General features: G+C 33.9%; 2 protein-coding genes across 3 annotated transcripts; both read right to left on the bottom strand.

The window, feature by feature from the left end:
- Positions 1-463: 463 nt before the first annotated feature.
- LOC120625147 (glycosylphosphatidylinositol anchor attachment 1 protein) lies at positions 464-9,313 on the bottom strand. The gene is made up of 11 exons (XM_039892113.1): positions 8,953-9,313; positions 8,458-8,577; positions 7,388-7,547; positions 6,916-7,200; positions 6,324-6,438; positions 6,154-6,244; positions 4,823-5,066; positions 4,394-4,747; positions 2,755-3,037; positions 1,692-1,872; positions 464-1,039 (listed from the first exon to the last, which is right to left on the bottom strand). The coding sequence occupies exons 1-11, from the start codon at positions 9,199-9,201 to the stop codon at positions 929-931; spliced, it is 2,193 nt and encodes a 730-aa protein (XP_039748047.1). The 5' UTR covers positions 9,202-9,313; the 3' UTR covers positions 464-928.
- A 663-nt stretch (positions 9,314-9,976) lies between these two features.
- On the bottom strand, positions 9,977-15,177 carry LOC120627138 (facilitated trehalose transporter Tret1-like). Of its 2 annotated transcripts, XM_039895009.1 has the most exons (8): positions 15,114-15,177; positions 14,559-14,921; positions 13,947-14,176; positions 13,410-13,733; positions 12,945-13,077; positions 12,544-12,767; positions 11,287-11,481; positions 9,977-10,253 (listed from the first exon to the last, which is right to left on the bottom strand). In XM_039895009.1, the coding sequence occupies exons 2-8, from the start codon at positions 14,614-14,616 to the stop codon at positions 10,008-10,010; spliced, it is 1,410 nt and encodes a 469-aa protein (XP_039750943.1). In that variant the 5' UTR covers positions 14,617-14,921; positions 15,114-15,177; the 3' UTR covers positions 9,977-10,007. The 2 variants fall into 2 exon arrangements, with proteins under 2 accessions (XP_039750943.1, XP_039750951.1); XM_039895017.1 differs by lacking the exon at positions 15,114-15,177 and having other exon boundaries at positions 14,559-14,922.
- Between the last annotated feature and the right edge of the window lie 208 nt (positions 15,178-15,385).

Below are 15,385 nucleotides of genomic sequence, written 5' to 3'. Positions count from 1 at the left end.
TTTAGCATACGGTTGTACTATGTTCTTTGCCTGTATCATCAACGATCTTTAGTTATAATAGTATTAAATCCATGATAATAATTATTAGTCTTGTTATTCGCTGTGTGTACTTGTACGATACATGCTCGCTAGTCGCTAGGTAATTTGCGCAACCAACTGTCACGGCACCACTGTCAGCGCGAATCATGACAGTAGGATTATGGATTCTTTCGAAATCTAATTTTTGTATTAATGGTTAAATACGGTAACAGTCCCGTATATACGAGACGTATGGCAACTAAGCCTATGTAACTCCCTAACCTTTCAATTAAATCTGTTTAAAATCAAGTGCATTTGTTGCGTAGTTAGGGCATTAAGGAACGACAAACAAAACAAACCAACTTTCACATATATAAGGATCGCATGTTATCGTAAGGATTGCATGTTATGTTAGTCATGGTTTAATAAAAATCTTTTTTTTTAAATTATACTTTAATAGTCTTTGGAATGTAAACCAATCACACTTAAAACATTATTTAGATGACTAATGCCCGTTTTCACTAGGTATCGCCTCAATCGGATGCCTAGAGAATTATGTGTTTTCTACGAACTCTTATTGTAATGTCTAACGACGTTAAGCGCCGTCTAAAGGATTGGCAAAGTTAGGAGGACTCATAACCTGACAATTAGCAGATGAAAAAAATGTAAAATCGGTTTTTTTAATAACCTTAAATACGAAATAGAAAAAATATACAGTATGATGAAACAAACATAAAATACCACACCTTGTGGCAAGAACCACAAACAAGTTAGGTTATGAGTTGCCTAGTGAAAATGAAAGGTAAATGAATGCTTAGGAATCTTCTCTGATTAGGCGTTACCTACCAAGGCATTGCCTTGTCCTTCTATAGAAAAACGAGCATAATAATAAGTAGGTGTAAGTGTTAAATTAGTTCGTTATACTAATTCGTGTGACCCTATTACATAATATTTGCCAAAAAAGAATCCATGTTGGTAATATTATTGTAGTCCCGACGTTAAACAGCCAGTTGCCATAGATCTGAAACAAATAAAAACTTATGACTCAATCACATCATACTTATTAATTACCAACTTTTTGTGAGGTCAATTTTAGTAGCCGTGTGAGTGATATTTCTTTCAGTAAAAACTTTGGCAGTGGTTCACTCAAAAACTATTAGGTTTCGGTTTTACAGATAAGTTTCAGAGTCGGTACATAATGTACCTCTAAAGCCTGTAAAGTATTATTTCGGTTTTCATTTACACGTTGTTGATCAAGAGTTTTCTCAGTGCAACTCAAAAATAAATTTTAATAGCAAAATTTTGATACTGTGGGTTACATAATTGCCATTGTTTCAAGGATCTCCAATTTTATTGTAAAAAAATGGAACCTAATGTAACTTGGTTATAATTTATATAGGTTATTTATATTTGTATAGGTTTGGTAAAAAAAGGTTTTAATCGGAGTTTAAAGCTTATTGGGTACAAACAAACATACAAACAATGAATCTTTCCTCTTTATAATATTAGTATATGTATATAGATATTGATGTATCGAAATAATAAATATCACCCAAAAATATGGATATGATATACAAAAAATGTAGATCACTATTTTTTCTGCAAGCTTAGGAAGTTCTCAGTATTGTCAGAGACGTGGGAATAGTATTATGTGAATTTCGATTATTATTTACCATAGAATCAACGATAGAGAACATAACTGCCTGCACGGCTGCATCCCGACCTCTGCTGAGCATTCCAACAATCCCCTCTTCCGGGAAAAGAACCCAGGAATATAGCATCAACGCGATGGAAACCGCAAACAATGGCTGAAGGAGGATGCAAAGAAGCCTTTTCAAGAACAGGGCTATGGTACTATAAAGGAAAAAAGTAAATTATATTATTATATTATTAGAAGGTTTTCGGAAGTACATGGCGCACAAAGAAAATTAAAAATCCATGACAACCATAATTGTTAAGTATGTAGTATTCTGGATTATTGTGTTGTGCTTAAACAATAAACGATATAATATAAATTATAACCTACGAGTTATATGACTTTGTTTGCTCCTAGGGTTAATATGTGTAAATATAAAAGCCATAAGCTTCGCCAAGAATTTGGCTATTGATTGTGGAAAAGTTTTTTTAAATCTGACTGGTAGCTCCAGAGATTAGCGCGTTCAAACAAATAAGTAGAAAAATAGTATTGTGAAGATAAAGTTTATTGTACAACATATACAGGAAGAAAAAAGGCGGCCTTATCGCCAACGTTATGATCTTCCAGGTCAAGTGTATTATTTATGATACCATAGTATATAATGTTTCATTTTATTTGTGTAGTCCATTATGGATTGGATCATTAGCATGTAGTTATTCGTAATCGAAAGCATTTTTATTTTTTTTATGCACTGACTGCAGTCTATTTTTGTTCTTTTAACCCTAAGGTTGTATAGCAGAGACTGCTACTAAGCGATAAAGTCGCCTTTTGTATTCTTCTTCCACCATACCTCGTTGTGGTGTGCTTATAAAGATTATAAATTAATAAATATACCTAGACATAATATAAATAAATATCTTTAAAAAAAATACCTCATCTCGCCTACATTAGGTATTTTTAAATAAGGGAATACTATATTTTGTTTATTATATAATGACCAATTCCATGCAACTTTTTTAAGACGCATATTATTTTAAGATTTGACTTATGTAATAGTAGTAACGTAAAAAAAAGCTATTACTAAGAAAAATATAGTTTACCTCAGTTTTTCGTTATCATCGCCCACAACCTCAACCAACAAAGCCAGAGGCGTATATACGACAGCGATACACAATCCTAAAGGGTAATTGTGCATTCCAATAGCTAAACACGCAGTTGCCAATTCTATTAGAAGTAAAATATTAATTATAGACATTTCTTCAAATGTTAGAGGCGTCGATGGGAAACGTAATAAAAATGGCGTGAGGAAGATCAGGAAAACTGATAATGATATTAGGCCATAGAAGACAGATACTTCGGATGGTTGATCGAAATAGGTTGCACCTGAAAATATAATAACAGACGTTATTTCGTTAAAGATCATATAAAAATAATTAAATTAGTTAGGAATGAAAATGAAAATGAAAATGAAATGAAAATACACAGAAATGAAATTATAAACAAAAACAACGCTAAATAAAACACAGGTACAATGGGCGGCCTTATCGCTAAAAAGCGATCTCTGCCAGGCAACCCAACAAAGGAAAGGAAAGGAAGTGACTTCGCGTCTGTCTTTTTTCTTAAAGAAAATTTAATTGTACCGTAACATATATATTCTAGTAGAAACAGAATACTGAGTCAAGTTCCAAAGATTAAAAAATACACGTTTAGTAGAGCTTTTTGTCACAGAGCTCGTCCGGGAAAGTACTACGGCAATGCTAATTTCTTCCGTAAATCCGCATTGTTGCAATACTGCGTCCGGTCTGAGGGGCGTGGTTGTTGGACCCAGAGAGACACCTTGCAGGACGTGATATTCGCACGCCGTGTGTGAATTGTTGCTTTTTATAGGCGATAGTTTTGACGGATGATCCGTCTATTATTACTATAACAAAAAACTACTAACAAATAAACTTTCAAATTTGTTACTATTTCTAAAGAATTTAAGATTCAAGTTATTAATACGTTTACAATTAACTGACGTTTGCGCAAAAAATAGATTTCCGATTGGAGCTTCAATCAGCCGTGATTACCCGAAGCTATTGAAAATCACAAATGACCATCTCAGTGATCCATTATAGTTTTTACTTAACATTGTTATTTCATAGTTTTTAATTCCTTGTAACAAATGATGTCAAGATATATAGTAGTGGAAACGAATATTAGTTGACTTGGTTTTAGAAGGTTAGGTTAGGTCCAAGAAAAATCGTGTTTTTATGTCATTCATAGCTAACGTCGTATTGTTAAGTCTATAGCTATGGTTTGTTTTGTGCCTGTTGTAAATAATATTAAAGATAGTTTAATATTATATAGATACATATCTTCGGTAATATCTTAAATAAGCTGGTCTTCTTAAGTCAATAATCTTAGGCAACCTTTTTAAGCAGAAAAGAATTGTCGAGCATGGTTCAAGTTTAACGGAGTTATCTTTGTTTATCCAGAAAGATCTGTAGTTTCAGAATTATAGTCTAAATCTTCATCCAGAGCACTACGTACGAGCGTAAATTAAAAATATATCGATATTAACGATTTCTGATTTAAAGAAAAATCTAAAACGGTTTAAAGAACGGTTTAGAGATCTGTCTAATTTAATAATAGGAATATAAAGTAGACAGAACTTTAAATGCAGAAAATTAAAGTACTTATACTTTAATTTTAAACCAATTAAACTTTTAATCTAAAGTATAAATAACAATAACTCACCGATGTAATTGAAAATTTGTGGCGAATTCATAACGACAAAACCCAAAACATGTACCAATAGGTAGTTTCCACCAACGTTAACTACATTAAGGTTGACTTGCACAACTGTCTTGTTTTTTATTAGATCTTTTTCTTTCATCAATTTTTCCTTTTCTCCGTCTACATTATCAACCTCTTTTTTATCTGTGTCGGCTTCTAATACTTCACTCAATTCTTTTACTTTCAAACCTTTGTTATCGTTTTTGTCTGGTTGGCTTTCAGTTTGTTCATCATCATTTTGTAGTGTTACCCACAGACTAAGAGCCCGTATTAACATTGCACCGCATAAAAGACAGAGTGAGGGCATGTATTGACCTAAAAAGTTAGTCAGACAGTTAGCTCAGTAGTTATAAAAAACTTAAAACAAATTTCATGATAAATAAAACTCACCAATAGAAATATACCGATTCGTAGCCGCTAGCATATAGAAGAAATAACTTTGATGAAATCTTTCCAAAAGATTGTTCAGAGAACGCAATATACTTTCTAAAGCTGAGCCGAGTCTGTAAAAATTCCCGGTACTAAGAGACTGGACCCTGGGAGGTTCACCAGCAGGGTCGTTTAGTTCACGACCCTCGAGGGTTACGGCTTCAATTCCGAAACGGTGAAAAAGACCGTGGTTGCCGTTTGGTACCTAATGAATAACAATTGTAACTTTATCATGTTAAATTTTATAACACACATATTATTTCGATAGTAGAAGTACTTTAAAATTGTCGTATAAGCTATCGTCATACCTACGTTGGAATTAATATGTCATTTTATAAGAAGTAGATTAATAATACTTCAAATTTTAGTGTGTAAACTTCTTGAAGAGTAAAACTAGAGGCACAAATCTCATTCTGACCGATTGTTTAGTGATATCTTATATACTGCAGCAGGGCTAGCACAGGCAGAAGACAAAAATTATATCCCCTGACGAGGGATATAATTAACGTGTCCATCTGCTAAAGCATGGGAAAAGGGCATAGGAGGTTAAAGTAAGTACTAAGTTAACCCCCGCCAATGCTCTGAGAATTGATAAAGGTACGGTAAGGTGGAAGAAGATACATTTATTCCGCGGGGAGATAATTATCTCCCGCCCATGCTAACCGTGATATTTGAATTACCATGATGCAAAACTTGTTTATGATGCTATAAAATTAAAAAAAAAACTAATAACTGAGTGGTTAGTGTGAGATTTTCTACCTACGTTTATTAATTCGATTGCGTAAAAGGTAACTACGATTTGAATTATATCTAAAGAGCGCCATCTAGTGGCGGTAGGGTTTCCCAGTATTGTAACTAGGTAGACCTTTTTCGATGCCTTATAAAGTGTAGTTAAATGACACGCGAACGAAAAAGTATACCTAGGTAGGAAATCCCGCACCGGGCACTCTGATAGATTGTCTTCTTTGTAAAGTACTATCATTAGTACAGTATGGCTGAATGCTCCATCGTCTGAAAACCTCTGTTAGTTTTCATTAAACTATTTAAATCGCTTTTGCCGTCATTTTATCCAATTTTATTGCTTCTTAAGCCTTCTGGAAAGCAGTGTTGATAGACCCCCCTCCACTAGGTGTACATAATAGTAATAAAGAGTGTCACGACGAGTCGCTGGGCACATACGGCAAAGATTTTACGGAGTGTTGAACACCTTACACAAGACTTATGCCCAGAAGTGGACTCTATCGGTTGAAATGACGATTATGACTGCAAAATAAAAATGCAAGAGTTCTTACCCCAGCAATTTGTGCAGAGGCCATGCCCAACATGGTCCAAATATTGTTAACCCATTCTTCGATAACATTGCGAGAACGAATCCAGGAGTAGCTGTGTATAAAAATCAATTGTGGTTTATCATATCAAATAGTTCTTAGGTCTACTGTATGAGTTTACTTCTTTAATTTACCTATTTTTATATGAATGATGTATGCCAGATTTAACACACAATTTGTGAACTAAATTCACTAAATCCAGATTTGGAAGTTGTCCATTTAATCCTTCCACTTTTACTTCTACATACTCTGGAAATTAAAAAAAAAGGTTTAGTTTATTTATTTATTGTTATAAGTTAGTTTGTTTTATTTATTTACTTTATGTTAAGACTTTCCAATACCTATAGTTAACTTATAGTAGAATAATACTATTGGAGATTTAAGTTTTCCACTTCCTGTGTGGTGGGTGTACCCAATTCAACCCAGAAAGCTCTTAGTCCATAAAATATTAAAAATCAGGTCACATTCATACTAATATTATAAATGTTTGTTTGTTTCCTATATTTGGCAACTGCACCAATCTTGATGAAATATGGTACATATTTTAACTTGCATAAGTATAAATAAGAGTTGGTGAAAACAGATATATTATTAAAACTATAATAATCAGAAGATGGAAAATGATTGGTCATATATTGAGTCATGATGAATAATAAAATGACACACAAAGACGTAGGTAACACAACAGCTAGTTACAACATAGTAAAGAAAATAAGATTTACTCACTAATTTTAGGTGTATGGAACTCCAAATTAATGGCTGCCTGTATTGATCCTGAGCGTCCCTTCAAAACACCAGGATCCAGGGATTTACTATGATCTGTTGTTATCCATTCAAAACCTTTCTTAAGCTTCCCTAAATCCAGGCCAGGTTGCCAGAAACTACCAAGAGTTGTATAGAAGCTGGAAGATTCCCTCTGTAATCCATGATAAGCTTCCAGCCAAGCTTGCATTCCAAGTTGTTCATGTTCCGTAATAAGAAATATTATGTCTTTTGCCCAGTAGTTTTGCACTGTAAATTAAATCTTGGTTATTATATTATTATGGGCTTTACCTGAAATAAAGATTATTATTATTGTAATATACATCAATAGAATTTATTTAAAACAGCCTTTGGCTTCATATTAGTTAACTAGAGAATAAAAAGCTACGAATAGCATAAAAGAAACTATATTTTACAACAAGTGAGTTCTACTAACGTCTAGCAAACTGGGCAAGTGCTAGCATTAATGCAATACCAGCTCCTGTTCCTTTCTGATGATTAGAGAGTGAACGATACGGAACTGAAACAACCAATGCTTCCAAAGAAGATGTGCGTGGAGCTCGGAGAATGCCATATACATTTATGCCATTGTAAGTCTGGAAGAAAGGTGTAATTAAATTAAAAACATGATAGCAATCAAACACATAAAACAAAATGTCTTAAAGATTCTGCAATTTTTTTAATAAAACTGAGGTTGCTGCAATGTTTACTTTTTTGTTGCAGTTCTTAAATTCAAGCACTAAGTGCTTTTTATTCCCAGGATAAGAAACATCCTAAGTTCATCAAAGTCAAAGTCAAAGTCAAATATCAATAGGCACATATTCAAATAGGCACATAGATGGCACTTTTGATGCGTTATTATATAAAAAATGTGTACATAGCAGTGAGTAGTGATGGCGATAACTACAATCGTAAACTTAAAACTAAAGCTACGAGGGTTCCAATCGCGCCCTGGTCTAAGAAGAAGCCCACAACAAACTTAGCCGGGTGTTCTTTTTGTTATCACATTGTCATTAGAAAATATTTAAGAAGCAACCTGGTTAGAGCAATTGTTTACACCCAAGCTTTTTTATCTTTTACGTAATCCTTTATACTATAATAGGACTTTTCTATAAGCTTTTGCTTAATACAAAAGGATAAAATAACATCTTCAGGATAAAAGCCATATATGTGCTGAATTACATTAAGATAGGTAGGGTGAAACACTTTTGCATTTTTAATATTAGTATATTATAGAAAATAGTTAATAATCGGATCTAAGTGATGAGCGAGTGCAAATGAGATTTAAATTATCAACAAAGTATTCACACAAATAGGTTGCAAATTATTTGTTAAGAAGACACCCTAAAACACAAAAATTAGTATATCTAAGGTGCTTTTATCAGTTAAGAGATAACAGTGTGCAGGGGTACTGTAAAATCCTGTGTGAATTTATAAAATTATAGAGTAAGATAACACACACCAACACACTTTTACGTTTATAACATAAGTACGGATTTACTGTACCTGTCCCTGTCCAAATGGATAGTTTAGGCTGAAGTTATGTGTGTGCACTTCCAAACCTAACTGCGACATCTTGCCAACAAGCCATGGCACTGGCATCTCATCAGTTTCTTCATATTTATCCTAAAAATTAAAAGTAGATAAAAATATTGACCTTTCTAATAGTTTTAATTCTAAGTACATCCTGTGATAAATGTTTAGTCAAGTTAAAACCTGGCATATTTGTTACATTTTGATTAGTTTCATAAAACTGGTAACAGATCTTGCAAAGTTCAACAGAACTTGACAGAACACACCCACACACACACACATGCACACTTTTTTCTATCACCAATCAGCATTGCTGTTTGGTCTGAAGACTGTGGTCGCCATTGTTATTACAGGCACAAATAAAGCTTAACATCTACCTCTCATACCTATTGATACACACAGGGTGACCATTTGTAGAATGTATTATTCTTCCAATTAAATACGGCATCATCAATTTCACAAACTCACCTCGAGTTCCTGAAGGAATTCGGTGAAGAATTTATTAGCAGATTGTTCTCCGTTAAATTCATTAGTAACCAATCCAGGTAATAAGGCGTTTTCGGAAAAGTATGTCTCGTTGTTGAAGTCACGATGAGCGAGCGTTAAAAACCAGATTATTGAACCAACATAGCAGAGGCAACACAGTGGAAAGTTGATTCTTTTAAGCATCTTAACCCATTTCACTGACCCATACTCCGGATCCGATAAAAGACCCATTTTTTAAGGGATGTAGAATTCAAAGAAGATTTTTATACGTAGAGTGCAAAATTCTCTACGATTTAGATTTTATTACATGGAGATATAATTTATTTGTATTTAAAAAATAACACCGCTCCTGCTTTTTAAATAAAGTGGGCATCAAGTACCGCTGACATGTGTCACTATGACACAATATGTCAGCGATGCCATTCGAAAATATGATTTTAACGTTAAGTTCAGAAATTAAAATATATCGGAACTTGCCAACTTAAAGAAAAACAACAATAATAGGATGAGATAAGCTTTCGTCTTAGGATGACTTCTAATATAAGTGAATTCTAATACAAGTGACTTCTAATATTGTAACTATTTGTAAAATATAAGATCTTTGTTCTTGGATCAGGGTTTATAATTTTTTTATAGGTTACTTACTAGTTTTCAACTTTTATGTGTACCAGTTGTAGGAGACACGTTGGTCTATTTTATTTAATAACCAACTTGGAACATTTCTCTCAATAATTTTTTTTCTTTGCGTGTGATTATGTGATTGTGATGTCACATAGCCACGAACAATTGGTCGCTTGAGGAAACCTTGAGCATTCATTTAATATTTTACTATCGTAACAAGCTTAGTTCTTTTGAGACCCAATAGGGTATTCAAGAGGGGGAACATAGGTATTACTTATACCTACCTACCGAAACTGTTAAAAACTTTGCCGTCTAGTAGTCAGGTAAAAATAAAACTGTCTTAAATATTCTTTATAAATCATTTATTATATAAATAGGTAGATACTAGAGTATGACAGAAATACTTATTTTTAAAATTAAATCGAACTTAGTAATTTTAAATTCCCTCTCGTCAACATTTGCAAAATTTCTTCTTCATTTTTGCCTTTTGTTTCCGGTATGAATATCATAGTGAAAAGAAATCCCATGAAGTTTATAGTACTATAAAAAACAAATGGAGAAAACTGTCCAAAAGTATTGCACATTGGCGTGTAAATAGTGACCAAAATGAACGTCATGCACCAACCAAATGTGACTACTATTCCTACGACTCTGGCACGAATCTGAAATATGTACCAGAACAATTTAGCAGTATAAAAATAAAATTAACAATATCAATTACCTAACTATAACAATCTAGCTCTGCCAGCGGTATTACCCGAGTGCGCTATTTTTCTAGGTATTTAATGAAATATCTTGCTTTTCCAGGATGAAAATCCACGATCCATGCGAGCTATCACGTGTCAAATGCTACCAAGATTAGTTCAGTATCTAAGCCAACGGGTATCTATTTACCTATTGGTAGCTGTACACTTTCGGTTTTATAATTAACTACCTGCTCCCCGCGGTGTTAACCGCTGTGAATCTTGTGGTTCCTTCGCTAGGAAGTGAAGGAAGAATAACACTGGTTGTAATAATACGAATGTTCCTTTACCCTTGGGAGTTTTATATTTTTCAACAGCTATTGGCTATACCTACATCCGATGCTCTATTGCTGCTTGAAAGAAGGCTTGACAAACTAACACACAAACGCACTTTCAAATTTATATTTTTGACGGCCGATTGGCGCAGTTTGCAGCGACCCTGTTTCTGAGTCCAAGGCCGTGGGTTCGATTCCCACAACTGGAATTTTTTTGTTGTTTTGAGCATGAATGTTTTTCAGTGTCTGGGTGTTTATATGTATATTCTAAGTATTTATGTATAATGTATATTATTTTAGGGCTACATGGCGATGTGTGCGTTGTAGTATTATATTTATATTTATTTAAACCTATTATGCAGTGTGGTGACGGCAGATCAGAATACCGTTGTCACTAGCTCTTCTCCTCCCGCGGTTGACGTACGAGGCGACTAAGGTAATATGCCGAGGACGGGCAACAGCGTCCTCTGTGCGACTACTACCATCTACTACGATCACCAACCCATCTACCCAGCGTGGTGATTATGGGCAAACCCTATGATGATGATAGATAAACTATAAACTAAATGCTTCACTTTTATAGATTAGTATTACTAAACTACTGACACCTATTCCATATTAGTAATAGAAAACTACTTAGACACCTATTCCTATATGTTATGGTAACATTGATTTACCTGAAAGTTAAACATTTCCGTCATAATGATGTAAGGAAGAGGTGATATCCCACCTCCATACATAGCTACAGGTAACATCATAGTTATAACGGGAAGCCAACCGGGCACGATAAAGCCCCGCTCTTGCATAATCATCATTATTGCTATGGCTGACATGGAGCACGCAGATACTAGATATGCACCCATGAGAAGTGGCTGAAAATAGAAAATGCTGATTATGTAGGTAATAATTCTATGAGAGCCTAGCGGTTAAGGCTTCAGCCTCACTTTGGGGGAACGGCGTTTGATCCTCGACACGTAACTATTAATCCCTTTTACGTGACGGAAAACATCGTGAAAAAACCAAACTTGGCCAGCGTATAAACTAGGGGCTCTTAATATGAAAAAGGAACCTGCTTGTAGTGGGTATATTGCTAATGATGATGTAGATAAAATTGCATGCTATATTTTATAACATTAAACCGGTAATAATTAAAACAAACTGAGCAACTGCGAGTCTAAATAGCTCAAACGTACTCATAATTAATTACATTAAATAATTTGGCTGTAATAGACAATCCTTTAAAATTGATGGATAAACTTCTATAGGTTTATCTATCAAATTTAACATACACATTACATTTTCAGAGAATTTCATTTTGTAAATAACTCTATCTATAAGAAATTCTGTGAAAATTGTTATAGTACCTCAAGCCGTTTCTGAGACATGAACGGAGGAGAGAAGAACGGAGAAGAAACGGATGGACGGACATACAACAAAGGTATACTTTATGTGTGTGTTACAGTTCGATTGGTATTTTTTTTTATTCAATAAGAGGTAAGAAAACCGTAAAAATGTATTATTTCAGCAATCGTAATATATTATTTGCCAAAAATGCAGTTAGCTTTGTTGTGTGGAGAAGTTAAACCAATTGCGACAGTTTCTCTTATTTAATAAGTTACTAGCGGACCCCAGCGCCATCTGTCGGGCTAATTTGTGAATCTAAACCATCCAGGGTGCCATCCAAGCGTATACCAAAAAATTCATTCAAATCGGTCCAGCCGTCTAGGAGGAGTTCGGTGACATACACACGCACACAAGAAATATATATGTAAGACTAGCGGACCCCAGCGCCATCTGTCGGGCTAATTTGTGAATCTAAACCATCCAGGGTGCCACCCAAGCGTATAGCAAAAAATTCATTCAAATCGGTCCATCCGTCTAGGAGGAGTTCGGTGAAATACACACGCACACAAGAAATATATATATAAGATTACCTTTCTTCCGAATCTTTCAACGCACGCTGCAAGTGATAAAGTACTAATGATAATAACAATTGGGAAACTAAGGGTCTGGATTTCTGGGCTTATGTCAAACTTCACTCCCGTTGAATTCAAGATAGTTGATGCGTAGGTCATAATGGCATAGGAGCCATTCAAGCCGTGGAACATAAAGCTGAACATAATAAGTGTAATACCACGACGCCATGACTTTTCTTTTACTGAAAAAATAAAAATTATTATGTAGATTTTCTATGTATGGTGTAATTAATATACATTTTGTACATTGCATTTCACTTTCATACAAAAATACACTCTATACGCTTAGCTTTGATATAAAAGTATTGTCCGGAGGTGTTGACTTACAATTTCCGAAAAGATTATAATATTTAACTTACTTATGCCAAGGATGCTGAGGTTAGGTAGAGTCTTAAAATGCTCTTCTTCTTTCTGCATACCTTCTACTATACTTCTTACAATTTTGTCCTCTTTTTCTAGACCTCTCAAGAATGCAACTGTTTCAATTGCTTCCTGTAAGTTAACATCATGGTATTTTCTTTCTTAAATCCCTCACTAGGAACAAATCGATTGTCTTTGATTTTTTTTAATCTCGGTACTTCCTAATCAATAATTAATTTAATTTGATTATTAAAATACGTTAAAATGTAAAAAATCAAATAAGGTATCGGTGAAATTAAAAAAATATATCTACACAGTATTAATCAGTTAACCAGTAAAATAATAGGGATCAATTGCGGGCACGGTGAAGGCTGTCTTTAAAATTGATTGTTTAGCACAAATCTCCCAAGTTCTTTTTTAAGCAAATTATTCAAGCTCACTAAATATTTTCAATCGTTACCTACCTTAATTTTTTCTCTTCTAACCAAGAAAGCTGGAGATTCAGGAGCCTTGAGCAGTAGTACGGTTGTAAAAATTGAGAAACCCAGCACAATCGAAATTACAGTAAAATAGCTCAAATATGCTCCAATTATGTACATTATTAGTAAACCCACTGTTTGTAAAAGCATGGGCATGGTACCCAGTACCCCTCTCATGTCATCTTGACTAATTTCCTTAACGTACATTGGTACAATATTAAAACAGCCTCCAGCTGCTAAACCAGCAAAAAATCTTGCCATTATGAGCGTTGTGGTAGAAGAATATGATAGTTTAATTATCCATGAAATCTGAAAACAGAAATAAGCCGAATATTTATTTTCTATAAGAACTACGTCAGTTTAGAATCAAGCCCAGGTTTTTTTCGCTTTTATATATATATATATATGTATGATATATATAATAGTCAGAACGACTATTATAATATAAATTAACATTCTTTGGCAATGAGACTGAACCTGTGCATTTAACTAAACTGTTTTTTTAAATCAAATTATATTCACCGCTTCTGGGACCGCTATGAGGATGATACCAATTCTTCTCCCAAATGCATCAGCAATATATGAATATAGTGATACTCCAAATATTGCTGACATGCTCATTGCACTAGCTATCCAAGACACCATATTGTCTGATAAAGGGTAACCAGTAGGAGAAGCTTCAGATTGGAGGATCTTGGTCGTAGGGGAGATCCAACCACACTCGAGACCGTACGTGAGGAGTGTTAAATTAGCTGAAATATGAATAAAAGGTAACGTTAAAAAGCTTAAAATGGTTTAAAAAATATTCATCTCTATGTTATATGTTATATGTTGGTGCTGGTAATTTTCAAGCATTACTACAACGATCGTAACCGTGCGAATTACATGCCATTGTCGGTCTACCTAGTCAGGGTAGGCACAAAACGCGGCTTTTTAGTCACTCTAGAATCTTGTGACTCCATGCATTCGAGCCCCGAGTTATGTCCTCTACCCATTCTTCTTGACTTGTTGAGCTATGTCGGTAACTCTGGTTCTTCTACGAATCCCCTCATTACTGAATCGATCACGCAGAGATGCTCCAAGCGTAGCTCTTCTATCGCCAGTGTATAATTAAAAAAATATTATATTACTTACATAATATTGCAAATGTCCACTGCAAGTATGTGTGCCCCTTTTTGTATTCTTTCTGCATTGTAACTTAATTAAAGACCAGTTTTCTTTTTTATTCAAACTATTTCACTTCCTAGGATTCAAAACTTTTTTATAAACAACAATACATAAATGTTTATTACTTTACGGGAATTGGCTCCCGATGTCACACTTTACGTTTTATTTTCAACTTGCGTCTGACATCGCACAACCAGGTATTTATAATTTTATCGGCTTTCATATTGTTTTGTATACAGAGTGATTATAATGGGTATTTTACTATTTGTGTTCAGTTGAGGCCCACTGAAAACTATCACTATTCTTGAAAACATTTGTCCCTAAAATCATCTGCAATTAGGTAAAATATTTTGTAAAGTTTTCTCTCCTTCAATATTCAGTGAGTCTTTTCAGCGCACTTTTTTAAATGTAACTAGTATACTTAATTACAAAATAGCTAAATAGTTGCTCTAAGTTTTTGTGAATATATAGTATGTTTTATTTAATTTATAATAAAATTAACCACTAAAGACAAAATCTAACCAGTATAATGCCAAATTACGTTCATCACATGAGAATATTATTATTGGGATCAATTGATTTATACTGTTTTTCTGTTGTTGTGATGCATTTGAATATGATTAAGAAAAGTAAAGTAAAGTAATTAGTTTCACTCTTATAAAACTTCGAGTACCTTTGTTTTAAGAATAGACTATTTACATGAATTATTGTGTGTCTTGTGAAAACAGCACATAATATTTTAATCCAAGATAATTTATTGTTTTAAGATATTTATTTAAAACTGACGTTTTAAT

This window comes from Pararge aegeria, chromosome 1, assembly GCF_905163445.1.
Source record: "Pararge aegeria chromosome 1, ilParAegt1.1, whole genome shotgun sequence".
Classification (NCBI taxonomy): domain Eukaryota; kingdom Metazoa; phylum Arthropoda; class Insecta; order Lepidoptera; family Nymphalidae; genus Pararge; species Pararge aegeria.
Note: the sequence above shows the minus strand (reverse complement) of the source record. Positions and strands in the feature narration are given on the sequence as shown.